The sequence below is a fragment of the Ascaphus truei genome, chromosome 3 (assembly GCF_040206685.1).
Source record: "Ascaphus truei isolate aAscTru1 chromosome 3, aAscTru1.hap1, whole genome shotgun sequence".
NCBI lineage: Eukaryota > Metazoa > Chordata > Amphibia > Anura > Ascaphidae > Ascaphus > Ascaphus truei.
Window position 1 is genome coordinate 358,787,277 of NC_134485.1, and position 19,779 is coordinate 358,807,055.

The window sequence follows — 19,779 nt, forward strand, 5'->3', positions numbered from 1 at the left end:
AGTGACAGTGTGAGAGAGTGACAGTGTGAGACAGTGACAGTGTGAGACCGTGACAGTGTGAGACCGTGACAGTGTGAGACCGTGACAGTGTGAGACCGTGACAGTGTGAGACCGTGACAGTGTGAGACCGTGACAGTGTGTGACAGTGTGTTACAGTGTGAGACCGTGACAATGTGAGACTGTGACAGTGAGTGACAGTGTGTGAGACCTTGACAGTGATTGACAGTGTGAGACCGTGACAGTGTGAGACAGTGTAAGACAGTGACAGTGTGAGACAGTGTGAGACAGTGACAGTGTGAGACAGTGTGAGACAGTGACAGTGTGAGACTGTGACAGTGAGTGACAGTGTGTGAGACCGTGACAGTGATTGACAGTGTGAGACCGTGACAGTGTGAGAGAGTGACAGTGTTTGACAGTGTGTGACAGTGTGAGACAGTGTGAGACAGTGTGAGACAGTGTGAGACAGTGTGAGACGGTGACAGTGTGAGACGGTGACAGTGTGAGACGGTGACAGTGTGAGACGGTGACAGTGTGAGACCGTGACAGTGAGTGACAGTGTGTGAGACCGTGACAGTGTGAGACAGTGTGAGACAGTGACAGTGTGAGACAGTGTGAGACAGTGACAGTGTGAGACTGTGACAGTGAGTGACAGTGTGTGAGACCGTGACAGTGATTGACAGTGTGAGACCGTGACAGCGTGAGACCGTGACAGCGTGAGACCGTGACAGTGTGAGACCGTGACAGTGTGTGACAGTGACAGTGACAGTGTGTGAGTGTGAGAGAGTGACAGTGTGTGACAGTGTGTGACAGTGTGTGACAATGACAGTGTGACAGTGTGTGAGTGTGAGAGAGTGACAGTGTGTGACAGTGTGAGTGACAGTGAGAATACAGACACCCACCCACAGTCAGTCACCAACCCACCCAGTCAGTCATAGTCAAAGTGTCAGTCAGTCACCCACCCGAGTGTCAGTCACCCCACCCATCCTGTCACCCACCCACCACCTAACCCACACTCTCTCTCTGTCATCCTCTCTCTCTCACCCCCTCTCTCTCACCCTCTGTCTCTCTGTGTCAAACTCTTTCTCTCTCTCACATTCACTCTCTGTCAAACTCTCTCTGTCACCCTCTCTCTCTCTGTCACCCTCTCTCTCTCTGTCACCCTCTCTCTCTCACCCTCTTTCTCTGTGTCAAACTCTTTCTCTCTGTCAAACTCTCTCTATCTCTCTGTGTCAAACACTCTCTCTGTGTCTCTCTCTGTCACACACTCTGGATATCTTATTTACCCTATATATCTTAACTGCCCTATACCTACACCGAAATAAATAACCTATACTGCTTTCTTCCAGATCTGACTCAAGCTTCACACGGGAGACAGGCCTCTGCAACCACCCGCGCCCCTCCAGAACAATCTCCCACCGCCCAGTTTGCGCACCCCTGCTCTATTGCATTAAAATTCTGTTAAAGAAGCAATCCATGCAATATCCTACATGTCATCAGCCATTTAGTGAACCCTGGGAAGAAGAATTTTTACTGATCAATCACGGGAGAACTAATCGACCGACAGCTTACTGTAGGTAATTAGTTTTCAATAAAGGTAATCAAATGCTGTATATATATATATATATATATATATATATATATATATATATATATATATAAGAAAAGGGGGAAGAGAGAGCGCACACCCATAGCGTAAAATTGTAAAATTTAATGAGAGGGAAGGGAGAGGGGGGGATAAGAATTGCACTTACAAAGGTACAATATAAACAAGCATTCTGTGATATATAATCACCACCATCCGGTTTAGAACTGCAGCCTCGTTGTCTTTGCAGTCCTAGGATGACGTCCCAGTCAATGTCCAGGGTATATGATCTCCTCTGCATCGATTAGGGAGTCCTGTAAAGTAGCTCCGAGCTGGGAAGCCTCTGCAACAATCGCGCGGGTCAGTGAGTCCCAGCGCGCGGTGATGACGTCAGTGTCATGCGTCTGACGTAATGACGCTCCCTGACGCGTTTCGTCACTCAACGGGTGACTTTCTCAAAGGGAAGTCAGGAGAGGGGAAAGGTCCGGTATTATATACCCTGTCTGATGATAAATTGACTAATTCCGAACCCCTCACAGCTGAAACGGTGCTTGTTTCAGTGGATACAATCGTAATGCCTAATTGTTTTAATAAAACTATGGAAACAAGCGGAATTGAACTATAAAAAAGCAAAAATACACGTTCAAAGTTAAAAGAATTAAAAACAATACAGACCGCCACTCGTTTAAGTTGGAGATGGATAGACCTCCAACACAATACAATACTTAAACAATTACAATAACCCATCTACGATTGATATAGAAATCTCACATATACCCAAACCAATACAAAATATAAAGCTCAATAGATCAAAAAAAATTATTTTGTGTATACATATAAATGTGGATAATCCTGCCATTACCTACATCAGAGCCATACCTGTCTAATGCATGTTAGACAATGGTATATTAAAACATAGTACATAAAAACTGAAAATCAGAAGTATTATTATTAGCAGTAGAAAGCACAGCAGGAGAGCACTGTAGCCATTTAAAAACTTATATTAATCGATATTGTCTATCCTAGGTCCTGCAATGAAGCAGACATCTAGGAGAGTAGATGGTACAAGCCACGAACAAAGAAGATATCAAGAAATGAACCACTAATGGGAGTAACTAAATATGGTGGATAATGTGTAAAACAGTGAAGGAATGTGCTAGGGTATGTAAGACCTTAATAGGTATTAGTGTGCTGATCAAATATGTGTGCTACCACCCATGAACCAAAGTGTGCATAATTTAAAAAAAAGAAAAAACTAATGGGTGTTAAAACAATCTAAGGTGTATAATAAATATAATTATAAATGTATATAATTTTTTTTTTTATGTATATGTGTATCAATAAATGTGTATTTACCCAATAATCTCAATCCTATAAAATTGTGTGAAATAAAAGGATAGGTGATATCTGACTCTGAGCTGGGAGAAGGGTGAGAGGGAAAGGGACAGGAAGGATGGGAGGGGGGATAGGGAGGGGGAGGGGGGAAAAGGGGGGGGAGGGGGAGGGGGGAAAATTGGGAGGGAAAGAGGGAGGGGATGGGGTGAATCCAGGAGGGATCCAGACAAAAGATGGCAGAGTGCAGAGGCAGTTTGGCAGGAAGAACCGTCCAAGGAGACATCATACAAAAGTACTCACATCCAGGCATTCATTAAGTCCACCCGGACTCAAAGTACCCTTCTGGTGGATCCAAAAGGTTTCCCGCCTACATAGGGTCTTGAACCGATCCCCACCAAGAGTATTTGGTGAGATGGTCTCAATTCCTATTATTGTCATAGTTTTAGGGTCTTGTTGGTGAAATCTTTTGAAATGCCTAGACAGACTATGGGTATTGAGACCTTTGAGTGCATTTCTCCTGTGTTCCAAAAACCTTGTTCCAAGAGTCCTGGTGGTGCGTCCAATATATTTTAAATTGCATCCACACTGGATCATGTACACAACATATGTGCTTAAACAGGTAATGGAACTTTTGATAGCATGTGTGGTACCTCTTATGGTGGAACTGACAGTATTCTGGCTAAGAAACAACTACAAAAAGGGACTCGTCTCGGTTACGGTACATCATCAGTGCATTCAGGGATGGAGGCATCCACTTTGAGGTTCATTACCACCTATAATAAATCATTTAAAGCCATTAACAAGATTCTGAATGACCATTGGTCTGTTCTTAAGTGTGACACCCATCTAGGACCCACCTTGCCTGATAGAGCCACTGGCACATACAGAAAGGCTAGAAGTATCAAAAGCATTTTAGCTCCCACGAGACTTAGGTCTTCTCCCATGTCTATCAGTGCCAAGCTTCAAAAGGGCCCATTGGGCAACCACCCCTGTGGACGGAGTCGATGCATTACTTGCAAGCATCTCCTTAGCCAGAATAGTGTCAGTTCCACCATAAGAGGTGGAATGCTATCAAAAGTTCCATTACCTGTTTAAGCACATATGTTGTGTACATGATCCAGTGTGGATGCAATTTAAAATATATTAAAAATATATTGGACGCACCACCAGGACTCTTGGAACAAGGTTTTTGGAACACAGGGGAAATGCACTCAAAGGTCTCAATAACCATAGTCTGTCTAGGCATTTCAAAAGATTTCACCAACAAGACCCTAAAACTATGTCAATAATAGGAATTGAGACCATCTCACCAAATACTCTTGGTGGGGATCGGTTCAAGACCCTATGTAGGCGGGAAACCTTTTGGATCCACCAGATGGGTACTTTGAGTCCGGGTGGACTTAATGAATGCCTGGATGTGAGTACTTTTGTATGATGTCTCCTTGGACGGTTCTTCCTGCCAAACTGCCTCTGCACTCTGCCATCTTTTGTCTGGATCCCTCCTGGATTCACCCCATCCCCTCCCTCTTTCCCTCCCAATTTTCCCCCCTCCCCCTCCCTATCCCCCCTCCCATCCTTCCTGTCCCTTTCCCTCTCACCCTTCTCCCAGCTCGGAGTCAGATATCACCTATCCTTTTATTTCACACAATTTTATAGGATTGAGATTATTGGGTAAATACACATTTATTGATACACATATACATAAAAAAAATTTTTTTATATACATTTATAATTATATTTATTATACACCTTAGATTGTTTTAACACCCATTAGTTTTTTCTTTTTTTTAAATTATGCACACTTTGGTTCATGGGTGGTAGCACACATATTTGATCAGCACACTAATACCTATTAAGGTCTTACATACCCTAGCACATTCCTTCACTGTTTTACACATTATCCACCATATTTAGTTACTCCCATTAGTGGTTCATTTCTTGATATCTTCTTTGTTCGTGGCTTGTACCATCTACTCTCCTAGATGTCTGCTTCATTGCAGGACCTAGGATAGACAATATCGATTAATATAAGTTTTTAAATGGCTACAGTGCTCTCCTGCTGTGCTTTCTACTGCTAATAATAATACTTCTGATTTTCAGTTTTTATGTACTATGTTTTAATATACCATTGTCTAACATGCATTAGACAGGTATGGCTCTGATGTAGGTAATGGCAGGATTATCCACATTTATATGTATACACAAAATATTTTTTTTTTGATCTATTGAGCTTTATATTTTGTATTGGTTTGGGTATATGTGAGATTTCTATATCAATCGTAGATGGGTTATTGTAATTGTTTAAGTATTGTATTGTGTTGGAGGTCTATCCATCTCCAACTTAAACGAGTGGCGGTCTGTATTGTTTTTAATTCTTTTAACTTTGAACGTGTATTTTTGCTTTTTTATAGTTCAATTCCACTTGTTTCCATAGTTTTATTAAAACAATTAGGCATTACGATTGTATCCACTGAAACAAGCACCGTTTCAGCTGTGAGGGGTTCGGAATTAGTCAATTTATCATCAGACAGGGTATATAATACCGGACCTTTCCCCTCTCCTGACTTCCCTTTGAGAAAGTCACCCGTTGAGTGACGAAACGCGTCAGAGAGCGTCATTACGTCAGACGCATGACACTGACGTCATCACCGCGCGCTGGGACTCACTGACCCGCGCGATTGTTGCAGAGGCTTCCCAGCTCGGAGCTACTTTACAGGACTCCCTAATCGATGCAGAGGAGATCATATACCCTGGACATTGACTGGGACGTCATCCTAGGACTGCAAAGACAACGAGGCTGCAGTTCTAAACCGGATGGTGGTGATTATATATCACAGAATGCTTGTTTATATTGTACCTTTGTAAGTGCAATTCTTATCCCCCCCTCTCCCTTCCCCCTCATTAAATTTTACAATTTTACGCTATGGGTGTGCGCTCTCTCTTCCCCCTTTTCTTCTAGATTCCCTGTGGATGTGGTTTGTCCACTTTGAGAGCAGCCGGAGACCCTCTATACCAGAATTTATATCATCTATTGGACTTATCTGAGGACTGGTTTTTATACTCTTTTTTCCATTTTTGGAGACATTTATTTGCTGAATCATTGTTTAACATTTTGTTTTATTCATTGCTTGGTTACAGGTTTTATTGTATTTGATTTTTTTATCATTCATAATTTATTTGTATTTATTTATATTTCATTCAATTTACATGTACCCATTTATACAGTGTTGAACTCCTTAGTGAGTCACATTGTATACTAGCACTTTCCAGCAGAGGCGCAGCTTAGCCCCCTTTTTTGTTTGATATATATATATATATATATATATATATATATATATATATATATATAAAAATATATAGATTTTTTTTTTAGAGTGGCGCATGGATTGCGTCTTTAATACTCAACAGAAAAGTCCTCCTACACTATAAAAGTGTATATGTTATAATTTAAAGAGCATTCGATGTAGGAGTGGGAATGTAGATGTACTGTAATTAGTATGGCGTTCCAATGATATTTTTGGGTCTCTGGAATAATAACAGAAGCTTTAAACAAGTGGGCCATGCTCAGTCATTGCTTTATAACAAGCCTGTTTTGAATGGGAATGTTGTTATTCTATTTCATGAATACTATACTTGACTATTATAAATTGATCATTACTGTTTAAGGGATTATTGCCTGACGGTAGACAACATTTGTAACAATGACATACGATTACAATATCGCTTTCTTTATAAACGTTGTGTGTTACTGTCTCACGTTATATGCCATATCTCTTCCATGAAGATATGAAATGAAAGAATTGGGAAAACCCTTTGAATCAAATCTTTCAAACATTCTGGTAAACAAACCAATGTCAAAAAGTACAAAAGGGCAAAATAACCAGTGAATTGATCACCTCGTGCAGCAGTTACTTAATGTATTTCTAACAATAGACAAGTAATCCTTTAATTTTCCCCTCTGACACATATACCTCATTATCATTGTCCTATTTACACAACAACAAGGTATTAACCTTCAGTGACTGCCCCAGGAAACCTAGCTGCACGTGGGGTCAGAGGTGACTGGTGGAGGCAGATCTGTTTTAAAGAATGTAAATAGTGAATGAAATAGAAAAGTTATTTCTGCTTTCTCAGGGACATTACGCTTCTGAAAACATTTAACCTTTGACTCCAGCACAGCTGGGGAATGGCTGATCTGTACAAATTCACCATTTGATTTTGATCTACCACGGAGCTGAGCTAATAGTGTCTCAGAGGCTCCTGCACACAAACTTTTAGATTAATATTTTTCTGAATATAAAAGCTGCTTGCAGTAAGAAAAACGTTATTTTAACCTTTTAAGTGAGTCTGGTGGATTAATTGACCCTTAAAGTAATTTTGTGTTAGTGAATATTATAATGTGAGAGAGTGTTAGACATTTAACAAGAAATATTTCTAAGTATACAAATACTTGTTAACATTGTACAGAAATTCACTAAGTTTATAGTATAAAAACGAGACAAATATGTGAGTGTATTAATTGCAATGTTTTTGAAATTATGAATGAATGAACATTTATTCTATATTACAATGTAAATAGCACATTCTCTTTCTAGTGCAGGGCTGGGAAAACTCCAGTCATCAGGGGCCACCAACAGGTCAAGTTTTCAGAATATCCCTGCTTCAGCACAGGTGGCTCCATCAATGGCTCAGTCTAAGTCAAAGACTGAGCCACTGATTGAGACAGCCGAGTTGAAGCAGGAATATCCCAAAACCTGACCTCTTGGTAGCCCTTGAGGACTGGAGTTACCCACCCCTGTTCCAGTGGTATTTTAGGAATCAGTGTCCAGCAACTCATATGAAAATGTGTTCCAAATGTATCATTCAGTAATTCAGCATATAAATGATAGCATGGTAATGTGTCATTTCAAGTTCGCTGCATTTATTTTCATGTGTGTCCCTGCCAACTTTGGAACTACTGACAAACGCTTAGGAGCAAATGTTTGGCAAGAGAGACATGACATGGATTGCTGGCCAAATGGAAGCACCTTGCTGAAAAATAACAATACAGTCACCAAAGACTAATGATTAAATAAGTGTACAGAAAAACTGGCCTGGCATGAGAAATGGCGTAGTGTGAATTGAAATAGTAATCGTAGCAATACATATTTACTGTAGATTGAATTCAAACTATTGTTATACCACATCAATCTTTTCCAAGGCTGGCTAGTTTGAAACAATACATCATTTATTATTCCTTGTAGAAATCCTGTTCTTTCCTCAAGAAAACATGTAACTGATGCCCTGAGTCCAACTAATAAACTGGTCTTGAAAACTTTTCTTAAGACTACTTTGGCTTGACTGGCCCAGATCCCACATTTATGTAGAGGAGAGCAGCCATTAGCTATTATGGGCGGTGCCACTTTGTTGTGCTTATCCCAGACAGCTGTACTTGAAGACTTATCCTTATTCTATTTTAAAGCTTGGACAATGCATTTCCAAAACCACTACAAAAAGGTCATTATGTTCCTGAAACAAATGAAATAATACAGAAGGCAATCATTTTGTTTTCTTTGGAAATGTAAAAATATTTTCATCGTGCCTTCTAAATGGGGATTGCTTGTGAATCAAGTGTTTACGCAATCTCCAGCCCACCCTATTCTTTTTAAAGGGACAATAAAGATACAGGGGAAAGGTAAGGGAGGGCCTTTGTCTGTTCAACACACAGTGATATTGCACAAAAGGGAGTAGCTCAACTAAACCGCTCCCAATTCCCATGTTTATAAACTAGCTTAAACATTATTAATATGATATAATTGTTATATATAAAGTGTTAGTCACCTAGATGTAACTCCTTAAACATCTTCATTTTGGTCCCACTAGGGATTGCACCTCTAATGGCACAGTCCGGCTTACCAATGTACTGTTATAAAGTAAAAGCAATGTCACAGAAAACAGGCCCAGTACTGCTGAACTGAATCAGAAGGAAAAAAAACTAAAATTACATCAATATTTCTCTAAACCAAAAAAGAACCTGATGATTTCAAATTAAGTAAATGACCGGGGTGAAGCAGGGAAAGTGCAACTTATTTGCCCATAAATATGGTGCGGACTGATTGTGGGAATTCGTTTTTTGCACATGTTATCAGTGATGTTGTGTTTTGCAGGCTTAGGCTACGGCCCCAGTGTCTACGCTGCTTGTGCGCCTGCCAGGCAGGCGGCGCGTGCAGCCGAGTTCCCCGGTCTGCAGTGAGCTGAAGGGGAAAAGACAGGGGGGGGCATGACGGGGGAGTGATGGGGGAGCGGCCATGACGTCACCGGCAGGTTCGCCCTCATTGGCTGCAGCGCCACAGCGGGGACCAAGCCTAAAGAGACATGACTGCAGGAGACTGCAATTAGTTTGTTGTAAATTAAATAGCTGTGGACACATATGTGGAAGGGCAAACTGTAACTGCAGGTTTCCTACAGTATATGCATCCCATATGTAACATGTATGCAGTTGTTATATAAAAGTTTTATATGCGGTTACATATATTTATCACATGTCACACAAAACCTATATATTACGTGGGTTTCATATACCCTCAAAAGTGTTGATTCTTAATTTTTGTTTTACAAATCATTGACAATGTTGCACTAGTTCTGCTTGCATGGTCTTTTTTGCTGTTGCCAGCAGGCATTTCTCACAGTTTAGTCCACACAGGAAATCTATTTAGTCTTGCAATGGAAAACAAGAAAATGAGTTCCTAGAGAAAGTTCACTTATTATCCAACACTCACGGCTAGATAGGCTCATGGGAAGATACAGATCTAACTAACTGGCAGAGAAGTAACAATTCGGAGAGATTTTTTGGAGGCAGCGATTTATTGGTTTATACAACTGGGATATGCCATTTTTGCATCAAAGTAAACTTTAAGTCAGGAGTGTACCACGTTATGGCTAGTGCAGTAGACCAGTGAATTTCAACCGGGGTTAAGCGAGCACCCCTTAGGGGTTCTGAGGCCGCCGGGAGGGGAGGAGGGGGGGACTGGGACAACTGTCCCAGGCCTGGAGGCATGATGGCACCCCACGTAGCAGTGACCCGGCACCTCCCGAGCTCAGTAGCAGCCGCCCGGTCACTGCAATCCTTCCTCTCCCTGCTCCTGCTGGTGCCGGAAGTCGAGCCAACTTCTGGCTGACTGGAGTGAGATGAAGGATCAGGCAAGATTGTGCTGTGGTGTGTGTGTGTGTTCACTTCCTTTATCATTGTGATGTAAACTTCATGGGCTGCATTATGCTTTTGAAGGTAAATTAGTCAAATATAGTTGTTTGTTTATCTGCCTTTATTGGCAGCTGTCTTCAAAGGGTTACTATTATAACCAGCATTGGCTATTAATGAGTCGTTCCAGGACACAAATACAGTACGCGCTAATTATTATAAGAACAATATTAGCTATTTAGTGAAAGTATATGAAACTTCATATAGAAAACAAATGGTGTATGCTTTCTGTAGTACAGCGGCGTGCGCAAACGAGGGGGGGCGTGGGATTTTCTAAGGGGGTGCGCGGTTGCAGAGCCCCCGCGCTTTTCCCCCAGGCATGTAAATTAAATGCCGGGGGAGGCGCGAGGCCTGTGCAACTTCACTTACCTGCTCTCAGCTGGCTCTTCCCTGATGCGTCGTCATGATAACGCAGCGTAAAATGTGTAAGTGAGGGGGGAGAGAAAATGTGTGTTTTCTGGGTAAGTGATAGGGGGAGAGAGTGTGTGTGAATATAGAAGAGGGAGGGGTAGAGTGTGTGTGTAAGTGAGAGGGGGAGTGAGTGTGTGTGTGTGTGTGCGCGCACGTGTGTGTGAGAGGGGGAGTGTGTGTGTATAGAAGAGAGGGGGAGAGTTTGTGTGTGTGAGAGGTGGGGTGTGTGCATGTGTATGGGAGAGTGTGAGTGTGTGTGTGTATGGGAGAGTGTGTGGGGGAGTGGGAGCATAAAGAGGAGATTGTGAGGGGGAAAGTGAGCGTAAGCGAGACAGAGTGAGGTGGAGAGAGAATGTGAGGGGGGAGAGACAGGGCGTGCAAACAGGGAGGCAAGAGATGGGGGGCGAGGGTTGGGGTTCCCCAGAATTTCACAATCGAATTCTGGGGTTCCTTAAACGAAAAAAGGTAGAAAACCACTGCTGTAGACCATTGATATTCATGAAGTGTTAAACTAACAAACACTTTCTTCTTTTGTTTAATTTGATCTATTTAGTCTAACCGGTCGCTTAGAGCAGTAACTCCATGTTCCTAACATGGGCAGCTCTCTGGGTATATTGGCGATGGGATTTACACATACTGTAGTAGTATATCTTTCACCCTTCAAAGCTGGAAGGAATTGCTTTGAACTGTTCTGATTATTTTTACCTCCTGTTGCCTTTTAAACTTTTTTCGTAGCCTGCCAAAGATGTCTGTTTATATTTTCTAGTTTTTGGGGAGTGATAGAAATGGATGTGATCTACCCCATATTTTGTCGTGTTTTTGCTGTTTCTTTATTAAATACAGTACATTATTGATTTTTTATAAAAGAATACTTAACAATCTATTAACTAAGTTATTATTTAAACAACAAAAACATTGTGTTGAATATTTTTGAAAGACCTTTCACGTCCTTGCTCAGAAACATTTGAGGATTGCACCTTAGACAGGGAACATGGGCTCTAGTTCTTGTGAACTCTGCTGTGCAGCTAAATTTAGTCACAGTCCCAGCAGCATCAAGAGTCTTTGATGTTACACAGAAAGTGCGAGATTAAATAAAGCAAGTGATTATACAAAGGGCTTTTAATGGCGCCTAAAAGTAGAAGCTCTTGAATTGTGAAACTATATCATCAATCAGAAAACTGGTTAAAAGAGAGTGCTATACCAGTTAATCCGATTGTCATTTAAATATGTACAGTACTCAACTGTTTTTGTTCAAACAAAAGCAAGATAAACTGCAGTATTTGTGTACATACCCTTGTTTTCATTCAATTCCAGCCTAGGTAAGTTAATATTATTTTAATATTGAAATCAGTATTGACCCTTTGTTGACAGTGGTATTTAGCAATTTTTTGCAGGTCTCTTTACATGTAAGGGTTTGAAATAGTACCAGCAATAATACAAACTTGTATTTTTTTGTCTTTAAGATAAGCGGACAGTAATTAGGCACCAGACTTATAACATGCAGATGTCCAATCAGTTTTCAGAGACCCACTACCACTATGAGGCTGTTTGAGTACCTCCGTTGTTATTTTTTTTGGGGGTGGGTAAGTGGGTAGGAATAGTATCTGTAGCTACCACCCTCTAGGGATACATTTTCAAAAGCTGTATTATTCAGCCAACTTAGAGGGCTTCAATAGTGCCACATATCTAAAAGTGGCAGAACTAGTGACATTGTTGATTCAATGATTGACTTTTACTGTCCTGATGAAACATGTTCATTCACATAGGCCACATAAAATGGTACATATACATATATATATATATATATATATATATATATATATATATAGACACTGTGTGCTCATTTGCATGTCATTTCCCAGAATCCCTTGCTGCAGTGGAAGTGCTGTATGCTGGGTGATAATGGGGAAAGGCGGGATTGCAGACCTGCCTAAGACATGCAGATGAGCATACAGTTATATTTGCATATTTGCTTTCCTGTGGAGGGGTTTTGTCACTTTTTTTACTCACCATAACTTAACTCAGTATTATGTTTTTTTTTATATATAGTGGTTATTTTTTTATATACACTCACATTTATTATATACATTAATTAGAAATATAATATTTGACCATTTCTGCTTGCATGGCTCTTTTTACTGTTGCCATCAGGCATTTGTGACAGTTTATTACACACAAGAAATCTAATTAGTTTTGCAATGGAAAACAAGACAATGAGTTTATAGACAACATTCACTTACTACCCAACCTGCACGGCTTGATAGGGTCATGGGAAGATATAGATCTAGCTAATGAATGAATAAATACAAATTCTGAGCGACTTTATCTGACAGCGATCGGTTGGTGTATGCCATTGTGATGTGCCATTTATGTGAAGAATCAAACGTTAAGACTTTCAGTCTACATATTTGTAAACCAAATTTAATGAAAACCTCAGAGTTGAATGTATGCCTGACACATGAAAATATTACATTGAATACCTGTCCATCTGTGCCAATAGTGCCTCCACATTCAGTAAGGAGCTCAGACATGTCATAGTAGCTGGTAAAATCCCACAGGCAGGCCTCCAGATTAAGATTTCGGTAGAAACGCAAAGTATTGGAGCCCCTTAGTTGTGTGCTGTATTGGTAAGGAGAGGTCTCCCCAATTACATCCGTATTCTTGGTTGCATCAGTCAGAAATCCATGACGAGTTCTCACTTCGTCATAATCTAAAAGGTTGGAGCACTTGTGGTTTCCAGCCCTTGTACCATCAGGACTAAGGGTAAGTTCAAAATTGGACAATTCTCTTGTGGATACAACAGGCATCATGCCTATAAAAATAAGAAACCATTGTCATGTAATAAGAAAGCACAAATAAGCTATAATTTGTATTTATGTATGTAATCAGAAATAACCCCCCCTCCCGAAAAGAAATATATATTTTTCTATTTTTTAAAGTTTACCTAAACCGGGTGGTCCCCCGGTACCCAATACTTTTGTTGGTTTTTGTACAGGTTCTTGACACACACAACTACAAATATCGCTACCGGATCAGCAACAGATAGCTGCTATGTCAATGTTGCAGATTTCTATTAGCTGCCGGGGATTGAGTATAACAAACTAGATACTTTATGTCTGGGAGGAAATATTCTCGAGAACCAGAGAGTCACCGGGCATTAGATCCAGGGTACCAGCTCCGGGGGAGATGCCGGTTCAGATGATTAAACCTTACCAAAAAACGGCCAACTTGGTTGATCCTTTCACTAACCACAGTATATTTTTAACTATACACAACCAAATCATTATTATAAACCATGTAGCAATAACAAATTCTTGTTACTGTTAAGATGTGATGCATTACTAAAAAAATCTTTTGTTTTCTTAAACAGTGTATTTCAGTCTATTTCATGTTCACTGTGCAAGGCAGCATGTTTAAAATAATCCACAATATTCTACAGTAAAGGAAAAAAATCTCAATGTTTTTTGCTAAAAAAATATAATTTACTGTTCACATTCCCACAGTTCCTGTGTGTTTTCCTGTGTTCAATATCACAATTGTAACTATACTGTGCTAGTTTATCTTACCATCAATGTGAGGCAGTGTAACAGTAACTTTAATGAGGTTAGGATGATCTGGATCTTCTGGTCCAGTGTAGCGCATTTTAGCAGAGAAAGGTTCAGCACCAACTACACCAGATACTCTAGGTTGGCAAAGACCTATCGGGAGAGAAGAAACATCTTTAATGATGAGAGACACTTTAGCGCCATATGTTATAAATATGAACTACAGGTATCAATTGGACCACAATGGATCTATGTAGCAATATATACCCAATGCACTAGCTGCGTTATAGAGAAAAAAATAATATTGTTTTCAATTAGATTTATTTCATACAACCATTGCATATTTGTGGCCTCATTGAAACATTAATATATACCTTCTAAGGTTTTACAGCAGCTTAGCCAAGTGATCCTTAACTGTTGTCAGTTTCTACGCCTTCCTCAACTAAACCATTTTTGGCGTTTGCCCTATAATTTAAGATTGCTTATTATCTTTGAAGAGTGTTTAAAGTGTTACACCTACTGTACCATAAGGAATAATTGGAATTAAGTCTAATTTATGTGATCCACATAGATATAAGGGAATTAGTGGAACTGTAAATATACTTCCATAATAATATGTCAGAAAAAGTCTTTTAACCCTCTTCTGGAAGAGGTTTTCTCTACACTTTAAGACAGCCGGATAATTCCTTGATCGCCGCGCAGCAAGCTTATCTTGATATTCTAATGATAATGTGGCTTTTAATAGATTTTGTTGAATTTTGTTCTGTTGCGGAATATGCAAAAACAAGATGCATACAATATACAAAATGAGCTACTGGAAACTCTACCATCAATAGCAGATAAAAATCAAAATTGTATAATACAGGCATACCCCACATTAACGTACGCAATGGGACCGGAGCATGTATATAAAGCGAAAATGTACTTAAAGTGAAGCACTCCCTTTTCCCCACTTATCGATGCATGTACTGCACTGCAATCGTCATATACGTGCTTAACTGATGTAAATAACGCATGTGTAACAGGCTCTATAGTCTCCGTGCTTGCGCACAGCTTCGGTACGGGTAGGGAGCCGGTATTGCTGTTCAGGACGTGCTGACAGGCGCATGCGCAAGCTGACGTTTGCCTATTGGGCGATATGTCCTTACTCGCGAGTGTCCTTAAAGTGACTGTCCTTAAACCGGGGTATGCCTGTATTGAGCAGCATTTCAATCTGCTCCTCTCTGAATATGTTCGTAAAAGAAACAGAAAGGTTGATAAAAAGTAGTAATAACATTTTGCTGTTGATAGTTTGCCTCAGCTACTTTTTGATTTAGGTGTAGCTATGTGTGCTATTTATGGGTTTATGGGAAAACATCACCTTTCTGATACAAGACATTGCTGTTAGATTCATTGATTTCTATAATCCACCTATAACCTATTGGAATATGAAAAGTAAGAAGCATCGTTGTACAACCATGCACTGTACAAAATAATAATACAATGTTGCAACATTTCAGCTTTCAGTGAAGAACGGTTACCTACCCTCCACTGTACTTATTGTTATGATTGTACTCGTGAGCTCCAGGCCCTCGTTTCCATCCGAGTTCACTGCACGGGCCGCACACTGTACACGGGAGCCAGCTTGAAAGTAAATGGAATCCAGCGTAATCATTTTGGAAGAAGTAAAGAACGTGTTGAAGTCCACCTCTCTCATGGGACTGGTCACTCCATCCAGGCCTGTGGGTGCACTAACCAGCCAGCGGTAGCGCGTCAAGGTGTCGTTAATGTTTTCACTAGTACATATGGAACCGGTTTTGTCATAGTCAGAATATTTAGGATTGCAAGCCTATAAAAAACAAGTTAAAATGTTAAAGCAGCTTCCAACTTTTTTTAAAATATTTTTTTTTTATGGTAAATAATGTGGCAATGTATAATTCTACATTCTTACCTAAGCTGGCAATCGTTTGGTGTTCCTGTTATATATCTGTCAAAATCCTGATGGTGTACCTAACATAATGGCTGCTTCAGTCAGTGTAACTCAGCAGCTACAATGTATCCTTATACTGTATTACTAAGGTAACATTATCTATTGTTACAGTTTGCAGCTCAAACTGCTGGGAATATTGCAACAAATTATCGCATACAGGAAAGTGTTACAAAGAACTTGCAGTGCTTGGGAGATGGGTTAAAACTTGCGATTGAAATCAAGGGATCTTTAAAAACTCATTAAAAATTAAGTTACTAATCGATCTGTTGTGCCTTTCTAAATGGTTATTATAGCAACCCAAGGACGTTTAAAACATTAAAACTCAATAAAAAAAAGGATAAAGAGTGGAGGGGAAATAAAACAAAATGGTGAAGGTATTAGCTAATACTCAGCAGTGGGATTCAGCCGGTTCGCACCGGTTCTTGCGAACCTGTACCTAAATTTTCCTCAGTTCGCAGAACCGGTGTGAGAAGGGAGAGAGCAGAGCTTCTGCTAAGGGGCTGGGCAGCTTGCTCCATCCTGATTGGCTGCATTACACAGCAGCAGCCAATCAGGAGGAGGTGGCAGGAGCCTGGAGGTGGGGCCAAAGAGCAGAGAAAAGGCGTGCAGCAGAGAGAGGTGAGGCTGTGTCCTGCATGTCTCCTGCTTGTGTGTCCTGCCTGTGTCTCCTGCCTGTCTGTGTGCTGTGTGTCTCCTGCCTGTCTGTGTGCTGTGTGTCTCCTGCCTGCCTGTGTCCTGTTTGCACTGGTTGCAGACTGCACTTATTTGCAGTGGTTCCCTCTGGTCTCTCTGCTCCCTCCCCCCTATCTCTCACCCCTGTGAGATGTGTGGGGGTCAGGGAGAGATGTGTGGGGGTCAGAGAGAGATGTGAGGGGGGTCAGGGAGAGATGTGTGGGGGGTCAGGGAGAGATGTGAGGGGGGACTGGAAGACATGTGAGGGGGGCTGGAAGACATGTGAGGGGGGGGGGGGCTGGAAGACATGTGAGGGGGGGGGGCTGGGGGAGATGTGAGGGGGGGCTGGGGAGATGTGAAGGGGGGGGGCTGGGAGAGATGTGAGGGGGGCTGGGGCAGATGTGAGGGGGGGGCTGGGGAGATGTGAGGGGGGGCTGTGGCATATTTGAGGGGGGCTGGGGCATATTTGAGGGGGGCTGGGGAGATATGAGGTGGGGCTGGGGGAGATGTGAGGGGGGCTGGGGGAGATGTGAGGGGGGGCTGGGGCAGATGTGAGGAAGGGCTGGGGCAATTGTAAGGGGGGCTGGGGAGATGTGAGGTGGGCTAGGGGAGATGTGAGGGGGGCTGGGCAGATGTGAGGGTGGCTGGGGAGATGTGAGGGTGGCTGGGGAGATGTGGGGCTGGGGGAGATGTGAGGGGGGGCTGGGGAGATGTGGGGCTGGGGGAGATGTGAGGGGGGGCTGGGGAGATGTGGGGCTGGGGGAGATGTGAGGGGGGTTGGGGAGATGTGAGGGGGGCCTGGGGGAGATGTGAGGGGGGTTGGGGGAGATGTGAGGGGGGGGGCTCTCTCTCCCCCCGCCTCTCTCTCTACCCACCTCTCTCTCCCCGTCTCTCTCTCCCCCGTCTCTCTCCCCCGTGTTTCTCTCCCCCGTGTATCACTCTCCCCCGTGTCTCACTCTCCCCCCGTGTCTCACTCCCTCTGTCTCTCTCCCCCCGCCTCTCTCCCCCCCCGCCTCTCTCCCCCCCGCCTCTCTCTCCCCCTGTGTCTCTCTCTCCCCCTGTGTCTCTCTCTCCCCCGGGGCTGGGAAAATGTGAGGGGGGCTGTGCTCTTTATGTGTTCTTCCTGCCTGTGTCTGTGCCCTGTGCAGTTTGCCTTCTTGTGTAGTTTGCATGTGTCCATTTGTATTTGCACTGGTTGCAGGTTGCACTTATTTGCACTGGTTCCCCCTGGTCTCTCTAACCCCCCCCCTGGTCTCTCTCTCCCCTGTGTCTCTCTCTCCCTCCGTGTCTCTCTCCCCTGTCTCTCTTTCTCTCCCCTGTCTCTCTCTCTCTCCCCCACATCTCTCTCTCTCCCCCACATCTCTCTCTCTCCCCCCCACATCTCTCTCTCTCCCCCCACATCTCTCTCTCTCCCCCACATCTCTCTCTCTCTCCCCCACATCTCTCTCTCTCTCCCCCACATCTCTCTCTCTCTCCCCCACATCTCTCTCTCTCCCCCACATCTCTCTCTCTCTCCCACACATCTCTCTCTCTCTCCCCCACATCTCTCTCTCTCTCCCCCACATCTCTCTCTCTCCCCCACATCTCTCTCTCTCTCCCCAACATCTCTCTCTCTCTCCCCCACATCTCTCTCTCTCTCCCCCACATCTCTCTCTCTCTCCCCCACATCTCTCTCTCTCTCCCCCACATCTCTCTCTCTCTCCCCCACATCTCTCTCTCTCCCCCCCACATCTCTCTCTCCCACACATCTCTCTCTCTCTCCCACACATCTCTCTCTCTCTCCCACACATCTCTCCCCCCCCATCTCTCTCTCTCTCCCCCCCCATACATCTCTCTCTCTCCCCCATACATCTCTCTCTCTCTCCCCCATACATCTCTCTCTCTCCCCATACATCTCTCTCCCCCATACATCTCTCTCTCCCCCATACATCTCTCTCTCCCCCATACATCTCTCTCTCCCCCCCCCACATCTCTCTCTCTCCCCCCCCACATCTCTCTCTCCCCCCACATCTCTCTCTCCCCCCCCCCCCCCACATCTCTCTCTCTCCCCCCACATCTCTCCTCCCCCCTCTTCTCTCCTCCCCCCTCTTCTCTCCTCCCCCCTCTTCTCTCCTCCCCCCTCCGGGAGAGAGAACCTGTTGCTAAACATTTTCAATCCCACCACTGCTAATACTATACAACTGATGTATAAAAAAATATATAGGATTTTTAATGTAAGCTTAACACATTAAAACTCATTAAAAAGGCACAAAGAATGTGATTTAAAAACAAAACAAATGTTGGCAGTATTATCTAATACTACACAACTTATTTATTAAAAAACACATAGGATTTTGAATGTATCGCTGTTCAAAATTGTATATGTGTTTTTTTTTAAATAAATCAGTTGTGTATGTAGTGTTAGATAAGTTACTGCCTTTTTGTATTTCTTTTTTTCCATTCTTTATGCCTTTTTAAAGAGTTTTAATGTATAAAGCTTCCTTGGGTTCTATAGCAACCATTTAAAAAGCCACACAATTTCCTCTTTTAAAATAGACAGCAATATTCGGTGTCCTGGGAAACAGGATCTTTGCCGACCGATCACAGGAGAACGAATAGATCGGCAGCTTAGATAGATAGTTACATTGCCTTAAAGTTAAGCAACTTTTTTAAGAATGGCAGGTGTATATTCCCTGTAAAATAAGAATTTTGCGATTATTTGCGAGGGGGAAGTTATGTTAATGAAAATGCACTACATTTTACACTTCTTTCAAAATTTTGCAAAAATGTAGATTTCCAACAATTTTTCTGCTAATTACATGAAAAAAAAACTTTTTTTTGTAATTTAGTTTAGCAAAAAAAAGAACATTTCAGCAAGTTCACCAACTTTTGGGAAAGGTTCACACATTTCTAATTAAGGCTACAGATGGGCAAAGTGGATGTAAAAACATTGAGTACCAAATCATATTAATATGAATTGGATTTTCTATTTAATACATATACCGTAGCCGTTTCTGTGGTCCCAGAATTGCACTGCTTTTGCCTTGAT

General features: G+C 42.2%; 1 protein-coding gene across 1 annotated transcript in view; it reads right to left on the bottom strand.

Moving 5' to 3' along the window:
• The window catches only part of FREM2 (FRAS1 related extracellular matrix 2), a 210,593-nt gene that overhangs the window by 25,711 nt on the left and 165,103 nt on the right, over nucleotides 1-19,779 (bottom strand). The window contains exons 13-15 of the mRNA XM_075593184.1: nucleotides 15,635-15,938; nucleotides 14,132-14,263; nucleotides 13,046-13,377 (exon numbers count right to left, since the gene is read on the bottom strand). Coding sequence (XP_075449299.1) covers nucleotides 13,046-13,377; nucleotides 14,132-14,263; nucleotides 15,635-15,938 — 768 coding nt within the window. The remainder of the gene's footprint in view (nucleotides 1-13,045; nucleotides 13,378-14,131; nucleotides 14,264-15,634; nucleotides 15,939-19,779) is intronic.